This window comes from Thalassophryne amazonica, chromosome 11 (assembly GCF_902500255.1).
Source record: "Thalassophryne amazonica chromosome 11, fThaAma1.1, whole genome shotgun sequence".
In the NCBI taxonomy this organism is placed as follows: domain Eukaryota; kingdom Metazoa; phylum Chordata; class Actinopteri; order Batrachoidiformes; family Batrachoididae; genus Thalassophryne; species Thalassophryne amazonica.
The window spans coordinates 20,747,881-20,767,929 of record NC_047113.1 but is presented as its reverse complement, the minus strand read 5'-3'; the positions used below and the strand labels follow the sequence as shown (position 1 = coordinate 20,767,929).

General features: G+C 40.5%; 1 protein-coding gene across 1 annotated transcript; it reads left to right on the top strand.

The window, feature by feature from the left end:
- Positions 1 to 10,670: 10,670 nt before the first annotated feature.
- Positions 10,671 to 11,520, top strand: map1lc3cl (microtubule-associated protein 1 light chain 3 gamma, like). The gene is made up of 4 exons (XM_034181865.1): positions 10,671 to 10,833; positions 10,925 to 10,980; positions 11,086 to 11,192; positions 11,310 to 11,520. Exons 1-4 carry the CDS (start codon positions 10,776 to 10,778, stop codon positions 11,518 to 11,520), a joined length of 432 nt encoding a protein of 143 aa, XP_034037756.1. The 5' UTR covers positions 10,671 to 10,775.
- The last annotated feature ends 8,529 nt before the right edge of the window (positions 11,521 to 20,049 follow it).

The following is a 20,049-nucleotide window of genomic DNA, read 5'->3' as shown; positions in this document are numbered from 1 at the left end:
TAAGGCTGTAACATAAAGTGTGGAAAAAGTGCTGTGAATACTTTCTGGATGCGCTGTATGTACCCTTTCAAAATCCGCCAATTTTTTGCATGACCTTTCGTAATTGTTTCTTTTCACACACACACACACACACACACACACACACACACACACACGCTGAATTGATTTAAACTTACAACCCCTGGCAAAAATTATGGAATCACCGGCCTCGGAGGATGTTCATTCAGTTGTTTAATTTTGTAGAAAAAAAGCAGATCACAGACATGACACAAAACTAAAGTCATTTCAAATGGCAACTTTCTGGCTTTAAGAAACACTATAAGAAATCAAGAAAAAAAGATTGTGGCAGTCAGTAACGGTTACTTTTTTAGACCAAGCAGAGGAAAAAAATATGGAATCACTCAATTCTGAGGAAAAAATTATGGAATCACCCTGTAAATTTTCATCCCCCAAATTAACACCTGCATCAAATCAGATCTGCTCATTGACATTGACCCTATGCCATGACATTGACCCTATGTGTCTTTTTGCAAGGAATGTTTTTGCAGTTTTTGCTCTATGGCAAGATGCATTATCATCTTGAAAAATGATTTCATCATCCCCAAACATCCTTTCAATTGTCCAAAATATCAACATAAACTTGTGCATTTATTGATGATGTAATGACAGCCATCTCCCCAGTGCCTTTACCTGACATGCAGCCCCATATCATCAATGACTGTGGAAATTTACATGTTCTCTTCAGGCAGTCATCTTTATAAATCTCATTGGAAAGGCACCAAACAAAAGTTCCAGCATCATCACCTTGCCCAATGCAGATTCGAGATTCATCACTGAATATGACTTTCATCCAGTCATCCACAGTCCACAATTGCTTTTCCTTAGCCCATTGTAACCATGTTTTTTTCTGTTTAGGTGTTAATGATGCCTTTCGTTTAGCTTTTCTGTATGTAAATCCCATTTCCTTTAGGCGGTTTCTTACAGTTCGGGCACAGATGTTGACTCCAGTTTCCTCCCATTCGTTCCTCATTTGTTTTGTTGTGCATTTTTCGATTTTTGAGACATATTGCTTTAAGTTTTCTGTCTTGACGCTTTGATGTCTTCCTTGGTCTACCAGTATGTTTGCCTTTAACAACCTTCCCATGTTGTTTGTATTTGGTCCAGAGTTTAGACACAGCTGACTGTGAACAACCAACATCTTTTGCAACATTGCGTGATGATTTACTCTCTTAAGAGTTTGATAATCCTCTCCTTTGTTTCAATTTACATCTCTCGTGTTGGAGCCATGATTCATGTCAGTCCACTTGGTGCAACAGCTCTCCAAGGTGTGATCACTCCTTTTTAGATGCAGACTAACGAGCAGATCTGATATGATGCAGGTGTTAGTTTTGGGGATGAAAATTTACAGGGTGATTCCATAATTTTTTCCTCAGAATTGAGTGATTCCATATTTTTTTCATCTGCTTGGTCTAAAAAAGTAACCGTTACTGACTGCCACAATCTTTTTTTCTTGATTTATTATAGTGTTTCTTAAAGCCAGAAAGTTGCCATTTGAAATGACTTTAGTTTCGTGTCATGTCTGTGATCTGCTTTTTTTCTACAAAATTAAACAACTGAATGAACATCCTCCGAGGCCGGTGATTCCATAATTTTTGCCAGGGGTTGTATTACAGTATCACACTGAATCCCCCCAAAATATTTTCTTGAATCATTTCATACATGTAAAGGCACTGGTGTTGCATCCTATGAGTGCTTCTGCATAATTTGATACTAAAATCAAGACCAAAATTGTGCTTGAGGTGCGGTTTGTGAGCACGCACCATCAGAAATATGTGCCTGTTTCTGTGCGTTACTCATGAAGAAGCCCCCTGGAGTAAAAGGGCAGGGTTTGAGAATGTTATTTTAGCTATGGTGAAATGCATTTGTTACATCAGGTCAATGGCTATGGAATATAAATGGAATGCTGGTGATTCAGGTACAAGGGCAAAACCTAAGAAGTGGCCTTTGGGTAATTTGATGCTGAGACCACACTGTAGACACGTGGCTGGTGCAGTGCAGGCCAATGTCTCTTTTAAAACAGCAGAGGGTGATCTTCACCCTTATCTGAGCCTCTGACCCCAGCTTCATGTGAGCTGACACATTGCTTACATCATCACACAGGCAATTATGACAACATCAGACAAGGCATTCAAGTAACAAAATGTATCTCAGTACAGGTTTCAAGGTACATTTAAAATTCATGTAGCACTGTTTCCATTTCTCCTGTATTTTGTGCCTCACAATAAATGTGTCATTGTGGCATGAATACATCACACAATATTACTTACCACTACCATGGAAGGTGGTAGAGCATCTGCATATCATGCACCAATGTTGTGAAACAGTTTGCCAGCTGAAGTCAGATAGTCAAGTCAGGGCTTTTTTTAACGTGCACTAGACCCCCTGAACGTGCAGTTTAAAAGAAAAGTGTGCAGTTGTAAAAAGGATTTTGTGCAGTATTGAATTTATGCTTTTTTTGCAGTAAAATGTATAGCTCTCTGACAAACTTGAAAATCAGGGCTGCAAAATTGATCTTTATTCCAGGAAAGAAAACTATTACAATCAATGTAGTGCATACAGTAGGCCTACAAAATCAGAACGTACTCTGAAGCCCATTGCACATGATGGTTTTCTTGTGCACCAGTAGCATGCTCACCATGTATGCAACCCCTTTCTGCTACCCAGTAGTAAGTCGCTACACACGGAACATTTTCCTGCTACTTGTCAACCCCATGGCCCCATTAGGCCCTGACACTGATACTAAACCAGGCCACATGGCTGGAATGTAGGACAGGTCAAATTCCCTATATCCTGTTGGTCATAAGTAAGTCAGGTCCCTGCGATTCGTTAGTCACTACACACGGACTGTGAGTATGGTCACCGTGCATGGAAAATCTAGCACTGCTAGATATCCTGCGCATGGTGAGCAAGTCATACAATCCTGTCCTTAACCACTACACATGAAGAGAACGAGTAGCTGAAAGGGGTTACTCACGGTGAGTATGTTCACCATGCGCAAGAAAATCTCTCATTAAGAAATGCAAAATACAAGAGATAATATATCATGAACTTCAAAAGTCACGTTTTTTGAGGGGCCAGCCATTTCAGGGTTAGAACCTTCTCGTTTATTGGCCTTGCTTGCTTCTGCAAACACCCCAGAGAAGTAAGGTTGAAGATGAACTTTTGGTCTGTCTCTGTGGCGGCGTGACTTTGTCTGAAGCCATGATGAAACGGCTGGTCTTGGATCCCACTCTTCTATGTCCACCATATTGTGATGCACATAAAGGTATAAATTCTCGGTTTCAACAGACATACTCATTCTGTCATCTGATTTCAGCACATTACTGGAGCTAATGATACGTTCAACATCTGCAGAGTGAGGCTTGGCTGCAAGTATACGGGCTAAAGCCACCAACAGATTATGGAAACTTCTTTCAGATCCAGCAAGTTTCTTAACCAACTCAGACAAGCTTAAAGAAGCCAACGTACCACTGGTCAAATCTGAATTCACTGCATGCCGATATTCCAAATCCAATTCCATGAGGTCAAGGTCTGGGCAGATCTGTGTGTGGATTGCCTGGAGATCAGCATCTGGTGAGGGTGTGACAAATGGTTTGATAAGCGCCATTAGATCTCCATCAGCATCAAACCGTTGGTCCAAAAAGTTTGTGACAGCCTCTATGACTTCATGCCGTACAGTAGCGGTATCCCGCTGGTCTGTGACATACAAGTGATGGCCTCTTCTTCGCCTGATGTGGTCAGTCAGCTCAATCCCTTTCAGAGAGAATCCATTTTCATCACTAATCATTTGGCCTTTCAGGGCTGCCACCCAACCACCAAGCAGATCATTGGCTTCCAAGTTTGCTAAATTAGTTTTCACAAGTTGAATTTGTTCATGTAGATTTATTACTGTTACATCATCAGCTTGAATTCTTTGTTGAAATCGGGAGAAAACTGACAGTATATCAGCAATATATGCCAAGAGTTCCAGGTTTTGCTTGCTTGTTAAGAAAGCCAGAAAACCTTTAGCTTGTACATCTCTTGCTGGAGCACTCTTGAAGTACAAGACAAGTGCGTTCCATGAGACCAAAACGGACTGGAGCATGGAATTGGTGAACTGAGTCCATCTAACCTCAAACATACGAGGCAGAGATAGGTATTCAAGGTTATTTTCAGATGCAATATCTTTCAGTTCCCTTGTACGCAGCCCTGATGTATGGAAGTAGGAGGACATGCCTGCAAGCTTTTGCAGGAGGTGGCTAACCTCTTCAATACTGTCAGTTACAGATTTCCATGCCAGCTGGGACCTATGCACTGCACACCAAATCTTCATGGTTGGAATATTGGACTGTACTGCCTCATCAAATTGTGCCCATAAGCCATTCTTTTCGCCAGTGTTGACACTGGCTCCATCAGTTACAAATGAAGAAACACTTCTCAGCAGAGGCATTGCATCATCACCAATAGTTTTTTGGCAAGCTCTTACTACAGCATCATACACTCCACTGGCCCCTCTGGCAGTAGGCTCTTCAGCACCAAGAAATACTAAGTCTTCTTCACCATCTTCACCAACAAGTTTTGCCAAAATGTAGATTTTGTCAATTTGTGTTCGGTTGACAGATCCATCACAGCGCAGTGACACTGCCAGTGACTTCTCGATTCTTTCCCAGAGGTGAGCTCTGTCAACTTTGACAATTTCTTCCAAGAGGGATGCAGGTGAGACATATTGAAGGTCTTCACTCAATTTGCTTCCTGTCAGATCGTGCGACTTATCATTGAATCTGAAGGCTTGTGCTTTTTTGCTCACAACTATCCGCATTGGGAATGAGTATGCTGATAGGGTAAGTCGCTTGGCATCAGCATAAACGTGTCAACAAGTTGGCTAATTCTTCATTAGGTTTTGAAACTGCCATTCCCACTGGCGTTTGTTCTAGTATCTCTGTTTTCGATAAACTGGAATGTCTTTTTTGGCTTACAACAGCTTGATGGAGATCAGATTCAAAGTGGTTAGTGACTGTTGCTTCTCTGTACACAGCACCCTCCTCCAAAACAATATTAGGCAGTTTGCCTTTCCAGGTGTGTTTCTTTACTGTGTCCAAATCATCATGACACACATTACATCTCACAAAATGTCTGCCATTTCTATGCATGTGTGTCAGCTTATTCCAGTGTGAGTTTTCCTTTATTGTGTCTTGTTTTGAGGTAGTCATACTTTCTTTTTCTTTGGGCTCCAGTACAACAGCAAGAATGTTCTCATTCATCTCACTGGATGAATTTGGAGACTGTTGGCTTTTGCTGCTTTCATCATGCTCTGGTTCTGCAGCTTCTGTTAAAGCCCTTTCACTCTTTTGTAGCTCATTTTCTGCATCTTTGTTGCTGTCTGTTAATTGATTCTGCAACCATCTATTCATGAATGCTCGTTGACTATCTTTACTGGCCATGATTTGGGTACAAATTACATCAGTGGGCAAATCTGCAAGGTGACAGAAATGGAGAGGTTTTTTTTTTCCTTACAATTTCCAATCATGTGGAAGTCCATTTAAAATCCTCTGTTTAAATTTAATTTGTGCAGACTCACACTTAAGCAGTTAAGCTTGCTTTTGTGTGCAGGTTGCACAACTAATTAGCATAAGCCAAAACATCTTACTGATGATCTTAGCCTCAATAGCCTGGCAGATATTACAGGCCTATGGTATAATAGTCTAGCTATAATATTCATGTTTAATGTTATTCATGTAGTACTACTTACATATAGAGCCTTCAAGGCAGGTGTATGAAACAGTCAGTCATGTCCTGAAGGGCAGTGAAGGCTGAATTCTTATGGCATTGAGGACAGTTTCGTGTGAATGAGGTAATTCAGTATGTTATTGTGTCTTGCTGCCTGAGATGAAGAAAGGAAGTTGAGGAAAAGAAACTGCCCCCTGCAGGAGACCCTGCTACCTCTAGCTACGCCTGGTGGTAAATTAGCAACTAAAGCTATATGCCTTAGTGTAGGTGTTTCTTGGTGGTCTTTTCCTAATAAACATGTATCCCTTGTAAAAGGGTTCTGATATTTACATTATAAAACCAGCAATCATATCCAATTATGATTTATCTCTCTGGCAGAGTAGGGTCAGTAGGCCAGTAGGGGAAGCTGGGAGGGAAGGCTGAAGGTGTACAGCCCCGGCCCCATGACAGTGACCAGTCACCAGTGTCCTCACACCTCACTATCACTGTAGGCAAAGGCCCCATCACCCTGGAAAACTCTCATTTGGTGCCAAATTTCCATAAATGTGCAGTTGTAAAAAATCCTTAAAAAAAGCCCTGAGTCAAGTTCCGTGCTTTCAAACTCAAAACATACTTATTTTTCTGCTGTTGCAAATTGCTGATTCTATTTTTGGTTTTCATCCATTTTTAATATTGGACTTCTCAAAATTTTACTCCACTAATGATGTTTTCACCCCTGTTTTTTGTTTTCTTTCTGTTTGTGAACAGCTTGGAGCCCACAATTTTTCATATATCGTTATGAAATTTTTTTTTACCAAAGAGTCATATCCTGATAGGCAAGAACTGATTCATTTTTTAAGGTCATAGGTCAAAGGAAAAATCTTGGAAACTTGGCAAAATCCCTATCTTTAACATTGAATGAATTTTCAAAAATGTATAACTCCAAAATTCTTTCACATTTCTCAAAACGAAGACCTGAAAGTTCAGCTACAATTTGCCAGAAAGTACATCTGAGATGCAAGCCTGGAGTTTATGTTTTGGTGAAAGAAAATCCTCCTCTGTACCACGTCATAATACAAAATGCAAAACGTGCATTAAGCCTGTAACTTCTTCTGGGGTGTCTTGGTGTCTTTCCTCACTCTTTTCCTTCTTGCACAGTCGCTCCGTTTTTGATTATTTACAGGTATTATAACAAAGTGTTCAATTACTTATGCAACCTATCATCTAGGCCTTTATATTTTGTATTAATTTATATCACGTTGTAGAGATTTGCTTTGAGTTTGTGTTTAAGGAAGATCATTTTAGAAATTTTTGTATTGAGAAGGCTGGTTTACTTTTGTATTTGAAATGCCATAAACAAATGAAAATATGTGAAATACCAAGGGACCGAATACTTTTGTAAGGCACTGTACAAAGTTGTTATTTTCAGGCCCAGTGCCCAGATTATTTGAGTACCAAAATGTATTTGCGCTTGTCTGTGCACCCATGGGCACGCTGGTGTGTGGTTAGTTGCATTGCAGGTGCGCTGCTATCATGAGGCAGCAGAAGGTGATTGCTCTATAGAACATCAAAAATCCACTGTTACATCTAGTGTTTGTGTCTGTGGTGCAATATTCAGATACACTTTACACAAGTGCGGACACTCTACATGTACTCAAGGATGAGCATGAGCGTTCATCCACCTCCTCCTTCACACATCAAACAAAAACAAAACTGAACTGAAAAATTTTTAATCAAAAGTGGATTGTTATAAGAAAACAAAAAACTTTGATAATTCTGGTTTCTATCATAGTTTTGTAAGCAGGGAACACCATATGTTCTGTGAGCAACAGGGGCATGGGATGTGGAGATGATCAGGTGGTTGGCAAAGGAGGAGGAGGTGTCACAGGAATGAGGCACTCAGTTACTACACCTCAGGGAGCTTTGGTGGATGAGTGGTGTTCCCGTTAACCCTCTGGGCCCGACGCCGTCGTATACGATGGCTAAGATGAAGTTTTACTAAATTAGAAATACGTTTTTAATGATATGAGATAGAAACGCACTCTTTTTTTTTGGTGAAAAGTTAACTCAGCGGACTTTCAAGCCAGCCATCCACCATCTTTGTACTCCTCGTAGAAGCTGTGTGATGACGTGTGCAATGTGAGTGTCCAATCGTAATTGGTTCACTGTCACATGGTTTTCCAAAATGCAATCGTAGGGCAGATTTACCTCATGTGATAAACCAAAGATTGTTTTTAACAGTAATGTGCTACTAGTTGGCCCGTTTGAATAGCCCCCTGGCTGCTGGCTCCAATGCGCCCCACGCCATTATGCACAGCGATCAGTGAAAGTCATCAGAGGGATCTCACGTGCTCAAACAAAGAGTGTGTGAGTTTCAGAGATGCTCCACTAGTCATTACCTGTGAATGTTATTGAATAAACCTGTGGCAAGCTCTCTCGCTCTGGCATAAAGCACTGTTTACCATATCAATGGAGCGGGGGGGGGGGGGGGGGGGGGGGCGCTCCTCAGAGTGTAATGCTGCATTTACACATAACGACGACAAGTCACAAATGCCATGGCCGTTGATCACGAATGTGATGATTCGGAGCAAAGTGTCAGGTCTCCTCAGGAACTGCTGCAACCTGTTACAACCCGTTACGATTAATGGCACGTGTTACTGGAGAATTATTAGGAAGCATTACGCACGGTCAAGAATAATGTTGCGTGCTATTGCGCGTAACAGCACATCGTTAAGTTCTGTCACGTTGTGAACAAAGTGAATTGTCTCCACACACACACCCATAGTCATCCAACCGAATTCAGATCGCTCCAGTTTTTCAGAAGAACTTTGTGACTGCATGCGTAGTTGGACTCTGTGCCATGGAGTGGCGCAGAGAGGAGGAGGAGACGGACAGAGCCAGATGTGTGGCTTCATGTGGCTCTCGTCTCACGCGTTTTCCCAAACATCAGGCACATGCAGAAGATGGAAGATTTTTTGACAGACAAAAACATGCTCCACGAATATCAAGAATATCACGCACCAACACGCACTATTAAGAAACCTATTTAGATGCGTTAAGTCATGTTAAGAATGTCAGGAATGTGTCACGAATGACAGAAAAATGACATTCATAACACGTCTTGCTTATGTGTAAACGCACATTAAGGAGCCAAAGTGGGCCAAAGTGTGAAAGCTGCTTTCAGAGCAGGACATAACATGTTGTGAAAGTGACGTGACACGGACCCACAACAGGGGGCGTTAATGAACGGACAATGGATAAGCCAAAAGTAACAATTTAATGTTGTGAATCGCACAACAACATACAGACAATAACAATATGGTGGACTGTCAATCATACACCAGGTGACGTGTGGGCAGGCTCGACGATAGAAGACGCCTGGCGAGAGAAGAGCTGGATCCCCACACAGCTTCCACCACCAACGGAGCTGAAGAACACTGGAGCCGCCAAGCCCTGCGCCCCAGGTGGCCGCTGTCTTCAGCAGTCAGACCCGGTACTGCTGGCAGAAAACAGAGACAGTCCAGATGAGTGTGAGTTCGCACACTCAGTAATCCCACAGTCAGTGTTTAGTAAAGGAGGGAGAACCTCCACCTCCAATCACACACTCGTGCAGCTCCTGTTTAACCACTTATCTTGGTTTGGGGTGTGAGGCGAAGCCGTCGCTGATCACACCAAACGCCAATCCCACAGATAAGGCAGAACACCACAGGATAACGGCTGCAAAAGAAGTTCAGGTTATCACTCAATGATTTGAGTCAGCAGAGAAAGTTACCTGAATGGTAGCTGATTTCTCGGCGGGGAGGTGGAGTTGCAGTCCGGCCTTTATGGTGGTGGTGATGAGTGACAGCTGTCACTCCTGGTTGCTCCGACGCCCTCTCGTGCTTGAAGCCCGCACTTCAAGCAGGGCGCCATCTTGTGGTGGTGGGCCAGCAGTACCTCCTCTTCAGCGGCCCACACAACAGAACACTCCAAAACACAGTAGAAGTAGCAGTTTGTGATGTGACCTTTGTGTAGCGCAAACAGAAATTGCTTTCAGATGAAGACAAACAAAAGGCATAGACCATTTTGTATATATTGATCAAAATGTCCATTTGTGTTTATTGTTAAAACCTTTTTGTTGTACAGTATTTTATACAAGACCCCAAATTACCTTTATAAAGTGTCAAAACAGTTGTTTATTATAGTTTGCTGTGTGTTTTGAATAAATGTGTGTGGAAAATTATTTCCGCTTTACTTTTTCCTTTCTTATTTCTGATTGTAAACCTTTATTACACTTATAAAACACCACTATAGCATATATATTCTGAAAGTACAGGTTGTCCTGAAAAAAAGAGACAAAGAGACATAAAACTTGACTGTGGGATGCAGGGAGAGCTGTTAACAGCAATAATAAAACATTTATGCCAGGCGAGTGAACTGCCCAAAAACTGCCCTCAGACCCCAGAGGGTTAATGATCTGCTTATGTGCAATCCATTTCACCACCAGAAATCCTCTCACTTCTTTCACCTACTGAGTTTGGTATCTAAACAGAAATGCACCTTACATCATGCTCGGATTACGTGTTGAGTAAATAGCAAAGGAGAGTTGGACACACCCCAAATACACTTCTGCAATGCAAGTTGTGCTCTGTAGCTCATCATGATAGGGCTGCGTGTCTGAGCATGTGGACGCTCACCTACCAATAAGTCAAATTTCAGCCTGAAGAATCTCATTTGAGATTTCCATGGTCCATGTCTGCATACCTGCTCGCACATGTTGCTTGGTGGTCACATCCATTACCCGTCTTTACCCGTCAATATCACGTGCAGCTGTGAGATGACCCCTATGTGTCGGTCTTATTTGCACCAATAGTGAGGGCAACAACAAATACACACACAGAGCGTCCATGTACTGGTCACCGGGATGAGGACTGTGCATTTGTTTGTTGGTATTTGAACTCCTCCCAGCTGCAGCTCCTATAAAACACCAGTGTAAGAAACACCTCTCTGGGTGGTCACCAGCTCTGTGCACAGCACCCGAAGCCACCAACATGGCTCCTTTTCAGAGATCTATAGAGATGATGCCCTTCAAGCAGAGGAAATGCCTCGGTATGTTTCACGTTTGATTTATGTAACTGCTCCGTCTGGCTGCACTAATGGCGTCTCTGTTATAGTATCTGTCTGCTCTGTTTTTCTTCAGCAACAAGAAGAGATGAAGTATGCAGCATCCGTGCTAAATTCCCAAACAAGTTGCCTGTGAGTGGATTTTATTTCTTCTGTATTGTCTATAATCAATAACTGTTCATTTATTGTGTGTGCGGCTACAGCTCCAAGTAGTCATAGATGTCTTTTTGTGTCCAGGTGATTGTAGAACGTTATGTTTGTGAGAAGACTCTTCCCCTTTTGGACAAGACAAAGTTCCTGGTTCCTTATGAGTTGACCCTGGGTCAGTTCCACTGCTTGCTAAGGTAACAATCAGTTAAACCCGCTGGACTCATGGATCCTGTCACTCATCCTTTTCTTTATCAGACCAGCTATTCCTCTTTATCATGCTCACCTTCAGGCTTCCCTTTTCTTTCTCTCAGGAATAAGATTGCTCTGGACTCGAGCCAGGCTTTGTTTCTCCTGGTGGCAGAGAGGAGCATAGCCTGCATGTCCTCCAATATGGGGGAGGTTTACGCCCTCCACAGGGACGCTGACGGCTTTCTCTACATCACCTATGCCTCACAAGAGACGTTCGGCGCAGATCAGACTGCAGCCATGCTGCCCTGCCAAACCCAAGATGACAGCAACTAAACTGAACTTTGACCTTCTGTGGTGACAGCACACAACCAAATTGGAATAGTGGACACAAACAAACAAAATCAGCAAGCTGAGCCAAGAAGATTTTGGATTTGGTTATGTTTTTAGCCCCTCATGTCATTGAAACCTTGTGGACTCCATCCATTTTTGTAAATGGCTTTTGGAGCTGAGTTTGAACAAGTTCAGATCCTCCACAGTCATGAAAAATGATTTTACAAAATGTTGTGTGTACAGGTTTTTATCCCATAGGAGCAGGTTAGTATGTATCTTTTGGGAACAACTTATCTTTCACACACATGATAATTATGTTGTGAAAACAAGTTTTCTTGTGTGAACAAGTTGTAATGAAACTTATATGGGCTTAATCTTATTCTTATATGGGCTTGTTAATATAATTATGTTGGTCTCTTGGCTTAATTGTTTTGTTTGCACAATAAAAGTTAATTATTTTGTGGGAACAACTTTTTTTTATCTTGTGCATGCAAGACTGAGGGAACAAATTAAATATATTGTTTATTTTGTGGGAGCATGTTACTGTACTTTTTTTGTACATATGACAATCATGTTGTGGGAACAAGTTATCTTGTATCAACATGATGACAATCTGGTTAGAATTTATTATTTATTATTATGAGCACAACACAATTAAACAGAAGGAAAATTTAATATGCTGTGCAAAACAATGATTATCTTGTGGGAATAAGTTATTATCCTGTGTCCACATGATGATTATCTTGGAATAAGTTATCGTGTGTCCACATGATGATTATCTTGGAATAAGTTATCGTGTGTCTACACAATGATTATTGGAATAAGTTATTATCCTGTGTCCACACGATGATTATCTTGTTGGAATAAGTTATTATCCTGTGTCCACATGATGATTATCTTGTTGGAATAAGTTATCGTGTGTCCACACGATGATTATCTTGTTGGAATAAGTTATTATCCTGTGTCCACACGATGATTATCTTGTTGGAATAAGTTATCGTGTGTCCACATGATGATTATCTTGTTGGAATAAGTTATTATCCTGTGTCCACACGATGATTATCTTGTTGGAATAAGTTATTATCCTGTGTCCACACGATGATTATCTTGTTGGAATAAGTTATCGTGTGTCCACATGATGATTATCTTGTTGGAATAAGTTATTATCCTGTGTCCACACGATGATTATCTTGTTGGAATAAGTTATCGTGTGTCTACACAATGATTATCTTGTTGGAATAAGTTATTATCCTGTGTCCACACGATGATTATCTTGTTGGAATAAGTTATTATCCTGTGTCCACATGATGATTATCTTGTTGGAATAAGTTATCGTGTGTCTACACAATGATTATCTTGTTGGAATAAGTTATTATCCTGTGTCCACATGATGATTATCTTGTTGGAATAAGTTATTATCCTGTGTCCACATGATGATTATCTTGTTGGAATAAGTTATCGTGTGTCTACACAATGATTATCTTGTTGGAATAAGTTATTATCCTGTGTCCACACGATGATTATCTTGTTGGAATAAGTTATTATCCTGTGTCCACATGATGATTATCTTGTTGGAATAAGTTATCGTGTGTCCACACAATGATTATCTTGTTGGAATAAGTTATTATCCTGTGTCCACACGATGATTATCTTGTTGGAATAAGTTATCGTGTGTCTACACAATGATTATCTTGTTGGAATAAGTTATTATCCTGTGTCCACACGATGATTATCTTGTTGGAATAAGTTATTATCCTGTGTCCACACGATGATTATCTTGTTGGAATAAGTTATTATCCTGTGTCCACATGATGATTATCTTGTTGGAATAAGTTATCGTGTGTCCAAACGATGATTATCTTGTTGGAATAAGTTATTATCCTGTGTCCACACGATGATTATCTTGTTGGAATAAGTTATTATCCTGTGTCCACACGATGATTATCTTGTTGGAATAAGTTATCGTGTGTCTACACAATGATTATCTTGTTGGAATAAGTTATTATCGTGTGTCCACACGATGATTATCTTGTTGGAATAAGTTGTCTTGTGTGAGCAAGTTGTAATATAACTTTAGCTTGTTAATAAATTGTACATATATAATTCTTATCATGTTCCCTCAAAATAATAGTCTTGTGCCCAAAAGATAATTATCATCCTGACATCCTGACAGAAATTCCCCTTTCTTGACATAATTATTATTAGTATAATTCCTTCCCCTTGTGCAGGATGAATACATAACGAAAAGAGTTCATCAGAGTTGTGCAATGTCCAATTTTGTCAAACATTTTGTGCAATATATCTTCCAGTCATTTCATATAAATTTGTTGTATTTATTGTAAAAAATTGTTTTATTGATTTCTATTTTATACTAACACTTTCTGTAATTGTGTATTAAACTGACCACTGTTTACTGTTTTTGTATTCTGGTAAAATAATTTCCTTCAGGATAAATAAAGTTGATCTTTATCTTTCTTTATCTATTCTAATTATTTCTATAAAGTAATAAATTAGATACATTTTTCTTCATGTTTTGATTTGGAATAGAATTTGCAGTGTTGCCGATGCATTTGCATGTTTGGAAATCAAAGCTGTTTTAAGGATTCTGAGCTTTACTCACTTTTTTAAACACACGATTATTTTGAACATGCCTGTATATGAGTTATTTACTGATGTGAGCTTTTGTCTCTTGAAGCTGTATATGTGTAAATTTCATTCTTATTCATATTTCAGAAGTGTTTGCGTGTGTGTGTGTGTGTGTGTGTGTGTGTGTGTGTGTGTGTGTGTGTGTGTGTGTGTGTGTGTGTGCGTGTGTGTGCGTGTGTATGTGTGTATGTGTGGTGGTCATGGGCGGGCCGGGGGGCGGGGGGTGGGTGTGATGTCCAGATGTTAACATTTGTGGAATCAACTGTTCAGCTATGAATGCAATGAAATTATTTCAACAAAGAGCCATTTTTGTGTTTTTAATGTGGATGATTAATCGATGAATTGCAATGACATTTGTGTGCAGTTTTCCTCTTTGCACGGACTTCTCATTCCTCACCTACATCTGAGAAGTGACACGTGTTTCTACGTTCATCTGGCTGTAGTCTGCAAGGGTCAGGAGGTCATACAGAGAGGAGACACAGATGAACGGGTGGAGCGATTACACAACCCCAAATCAGAAAAAATTGAGAAGGTATGCAAAATGCAAAATAATAACTTATTAATTCATTTTTTAAAAATTATGTTCTTGTTTTTTCAATTGCTTTCATTTTGTTCAGGTCACCACAGCGGATACAGTGTGATACACATTGGTACTGTATTTGGCACAGGTTTACCTAAGTTGTATTTGTAATGCAAGTGGAATATGGCTTTGCATTGCCTTGTTGGAAACTGAATGGACCTTTCTGGAAAATAACTTTTCTTGAAGGCAGCATATGTTGTTCTAAAATCTCAATGTACATTTCTGCATTAATGCTGCCACAGAAGTGTAAATTACCTTAGCCAAAGGCACTGACACAACCCCATACCATGACACAGCCTGGCTTTTGGACTTATTGCTATTAACAGTCTGGATGGTCTTTTTCATCTTTGGTCCAAGCACAGTGTGTCCATTGCTTCTAATAATAATAATGATAACTAGAAGCACTCAGAGAGTGCAAACCTCCGCCAAGGCCATGGGGTCACTGACACCATAACATCTACACGCCATGGAATCAGTGAACCTAAAAAAGTCTAACAATGATGTTTGCTCAGTAGTAAAAAAAAGTTTCATATGCTGTGACTGGATAGCATGTATCCTTAGCGCTTGGCATCACAATTTATTGCAACTTGCACCATTCCCAGAAGCTACTGTCATCTGAGCACTGATATTGTGAATTTTTTAACATTTATGAAACACTTCTCTAAACAGCCATAGGGTCACTGACCCTAAAGAGATTCCCTCCTTGGCACAGTGATCTATTTCTTTTTGTCTGTTTCTCTAAAATTGTATATAATAATCATTAGATTATTAATATATAAACAAAAATAAATTTAAGAAATATTACAATTTGAAAACAAATGCACCCGAACGTGATGACAGCTGCAACTGCTTAATGCTAACTTTTAACATTGAAAATGCCATAGACATGCTAATGCATTAGCATCGGGATCCGGATCGTGATCTGGATCACCACCAAAATTTAATCACTTGTTCCTCTTGTCATTTCCAACCTCCTTGGCGTAGGTCAAAAATAAATTTAAGAAATATTACAGTTTGAAAACAAATGCACCCGAACGTGATGACAGCTGCAACTGCTTAATGCTAACTTTTAACATTGAAAATGCCATAGACATGCTAACGCATTAGCATCGGGATCTGGATCACCACTAAAATTTAATCACTTGTTCCTCTTGTCATTTCCAACCACTCCACAAAATTTCATCAAAATCTGTTCAAAGCTTTTTGAGTTATCCTGCTGACAAACAGACAAACAAACAAACAAACCCGACCGAAAACATAACCTCCTTGGCGGAGGTAATAAAAAAAGATCTGGAATACTGAATCGTCAGACAACAATACACATTTCCAATGTGTCATGGTCCAACTAGGTGCCTCTGAGCCAAGATAAATTGCTGCTTCGGGGCTAGGTTAACAAAAGCCTTCTTTTTTTGCACAGTAAAAAAATTTCAATCTTGTTTGTGAATGTACCTCTGTTTTGATGACAAAGGTTTCCCAAAGTTAGCCATTGTCCATGCGGTTATATCAGCTATTGATGAATGACGGTTCTTGATGCAGTGTTGTCTGAGGGATCAGACATCACAGGTGTTCAGCTTAGGCTTGCGCCCTTGCCCTTTACACACTGAAATACCTCCAGATTCCTTGAAACACTTACTGATATTATGAACGGTAGAGGGAGAAATATGTCAATCCTGTCCAGTCGTTCTTTGAGGAACACTGTTTTTAAACATTTTAATAATTTTCTCAAGCATTTGTTGACAAACTGGAGCTCCTCTACCCATCTTTGGTCAGTCTTTCGTGGATACTGCTTTTGTATCAAATCATGATTGCAATTACCTGTATGAAATAACATTTCATGTTCTTTTAAACCACATTACTAGCTTTAAACTGCTCTTGTCCAAACTTTTTTCAAATATGTTCCAGGCCTGTACAAATGTATATTAAATAAAATTAAGCTGATCACAGCAAGAATGAAATATCTTGGGTTCATGCTGTCTGCAACACAACAGAAGTCAAAGTAAATGTAAGACTTGTTCTGTTGTTTTGCATTTTCTGTACTGTCCCAACGTTTTCTGATTTGGAGTCATCTTTAGACAAAGACAGGCAGATACAACTCTCAAACTTTGAAGAGAAAAAGGTAGAAAGCATCAATGTGCAGAAGAATCACAGAGTTAAAAAAACAAAGGAAAAGCTTTTTTCCTCAAACGGTGGACAAAAGGAAGGGGGAGGAAGAGAAACTGTGGAAGATAGTGGTGTACTGAAGGAGGAAGGCAGGAAAAGGGAAGCAGGGAGAAGCGAGATAGTCAGTGAACACACAGTCATCCACCCAAAGTTCACACCACCATGAGCATTTCAGCAGCTCTGTGCTAAAATATATCACCATCAGAGAACATTTGGTTCCAACCTGCTGCTAAAAATGCATTTCAAAGTTCACTTCAGCACTTCACTGACTGTTATGAAGTTATGAAGTGAGTTCTAAAGCTGAGTGATTACAATCTAAATGGTGTTATGGATCATTTGCAGCATCATCAACAAATTAAAGATGAAAACAGAATAAGAGAGGAAAACATGTTTTTTTAACAGGTATTTCTTGTTTCAAATCTATCTGCATTGGTACCAAAAGTAGGATAATATTAAATTATTTGCTTTAATTAATTAAAAATTGAGACAGACTTACATCAGCCGTGTCCTTGAACAATATAACATGTGAGCAGATTAATTAAACTTGACATGACTATTCCAGATGATGACTTTTTGAAGCAGATTTGTCAAACATCAAACGCATCTAAAATGTAGCCCAAATAATATTTTTTCTTGTATAGATCCACAACCAATAAGGCTAGAGAGGTGATGCAAAGCTTAAAACACATGAACTCATTTGGCATTATGTGGTTTTAGGAACATCATGAAATGACATCACTATAGAACTAAAAGTGCATTTCCTGGAACTCATCTCAAGTCCCTCAACACTGAGGCATGTACATACATGCTGGATTATGCCAAGAACTAGAGACATTTGTCACAAAATGCCCTGCGCGCAGTACTATTTTCCATGTAAAGTGCAGTAATATGTACATGTGTGGGGTAGGTATTTGGCTGATGTGTTTGATGTAAACTGGGATACACGGTGGAAAAATTGGAGATTGACATTACATATGTATTTATTTAGAGGACGTGGCTAACAGTGACCATAAAAAGTCAGTAGCCTTCAAACAAATGCAACTATTAGTAATTTTTTAAAAGTAGGTCAAGGTCGTCGGCCTTCAAATCCATGCAAAGTACTCCTCCAAGGCAGGTACCCACCAAATATGAAGTTTTTGCAAGCAATAGGTGCAGAGGTACATTGTGGTGAACAAATTTCAGGCAAAGGATTTGACAGGTGTGACCATTGGTGACCTTAAAAAGTAGGTCAAGGCCACCGACCTTCGAACCCATGCAAAGTACTCCTCCAAGGCATGTACCCATCAAATATGAAGTTTCTGTGAGCAATAGGTGCTGAGCTACGATGCGGCAAAGGATTTGGCAGTTGTGACCATTGGTGACCTTGAAAAGTAGGTCAAGGTCCCCGGCCTTCGAACCCATGCAAAGTACTCCTCCAAGGCAAATACCCACCAAATATGAAGTTTCTGTGAGCAAAAGGTGCCGAGCTACATTGCAGCGAATGAATTGCAGCCGGACAGACGGACAGTGGGATAAAAAAAGTATTTAGTCAGCCCCTGATTGTGCAAGTTCTCCTACTTAGAAAGATGAGAGAGGTCTGTAATTTTCATTATAGGTACACATAGGTACACAAAATGATAAAAAAAAATTCCAGAAAATCTTATTGTAGGATTTTTAAAGAATTTATTTTTAAATTCATTCATTTCATTCATTCATCTTCTACCGCTTAGTCCAATTAAGGGTCGCGGGGAGCTGGAGCCTATCCCAGCAGTCATAGAGCGCGAGGCGGGGTACACCCAGGACAGGACGCCAGTCTGTCGCAGGGCCACAAATAGACAAACAAACACAGACACACCCACACACAAACCCACGGACAATTTTAAAGATTCCAATCCACCTAACCCGCATGTCTTTGGATGTGGGAGGAAACCGGAGGACCCGGAGGAAACCCACGCAAACACGGGGAGAACATGCAAACTCCACACAGAAAGGCCATGGGAATTGAACCCATGACCTTCTCACTGTGAGGCAACAGTGCTAACCACTAAGCCACCGCACTGCCCTATTTGTAAATTATAGTGGAAAATAAGTATTTGGTCAATAACAAAAGTTCAACTGAATACTTTGTAACATAATCACATAATCTTTGTTGGCAATGACGGAGGTCAAACGTTTCCTGTAAGTCTTCACCAGGTTTGCACACACTGTAGCTGGTATTTTGGCCCATTCCTCCATGCAGGCTGTCACTGGGCAACACGGACTTTCAACTCCCTCAACAAATTTTCTATGGGGTTGAGGTCTGGAGACTGGCTTGGCCACTCCAGGACCTTGAAATGCCTTTTACAGAGCCACTCCTTCGTTGCCCAAGTGGTGTGTTTGGGATCATTGTCATGCTGGAAGACCCAGCCGCGTTGCATCTTCAATGCTCTCACTGATGGAAGGAGGTTTTGACTTAAAATCTCACAATACATGGCCCCGTTCATTCTTGCCTTAACACGGATCAGCCGTCCTGTCCCCGATGCAGAAAACAGCCCCAAAGCATGACGTTTCCAACCCCATGCTTCACAGTAGGTATGGTGTTCTTGGAATGCACCTCAGCATTCTTCTTCCTCCAAACACGACGAGTTGAGTTTTTACCAAAAAGTTCCATTTTGGTTTCATCAGACCACATGATATTTTCCCAGTCCCCTTCTGGATCATCCATATGCTCTCTGGGAAACTTCAGACGGGCCTAGACATGTACTGGCTTAAGCAGGGGGACACGCCTGGTACTGCGGGATTTGAGTCTCTCTCTGCGTAGTGTGTAGCCTTTGTTACTTTGGTCCCAGCTCTCTGCAGGTCATTCATCAGGTCCCTCCGTGTAGTTCTGGGATTTTTGCTCACCATTCTCATGATCATTTTGACCCCATGGAATGACATCTTGCGTGGAGCCCCAGATCGAGGGAGATTATCAATGGTCTTGTATGGCTTCCATTTTCTTACAATTGCTCCCACAGTTGATTTATTCACACCAACCTGCTTGACTATTGTAGATTCACTCTTCCCAGCCTGGTACAGGTCTACAGTTTTCTTCCTGGTGTCCTTCGACAGGTCTTTGGTCTTGGCCATGGCTGAGTTTGGAGTCTGACTGTTTGAGGCTGTGGATAGGTGTCTTTTATACAGATAAT

What these genes read in the sequence shown, in the direction of transcription:
- map1lc3cl (XM_034181865.1), top strand. Translation starts at nt 10,776, where the DNA reads ATGGCTCCTTTTCAGAGATCTATAGAGATGATGCCCTTCAAGCAGAGG. An exon ending in CAAGCAGAGGAAATGCCTCG is followed by an intron (nt 10,834 to 10,924) that starts GTATGTTTCACG and finishes GTTTTTCTTCAG; the next exon opens with CAACAAGAAGAGATGAAGTA. An exon ending in AATTCCCAAACAAGTTGCCT is followed by an intron (nt 10,981 to 11,085) that starts GTGAGTGGATTT and finishes TTTTGTGTCCAG; the next exon opens with GTGATTGTAGAACGTTATGT.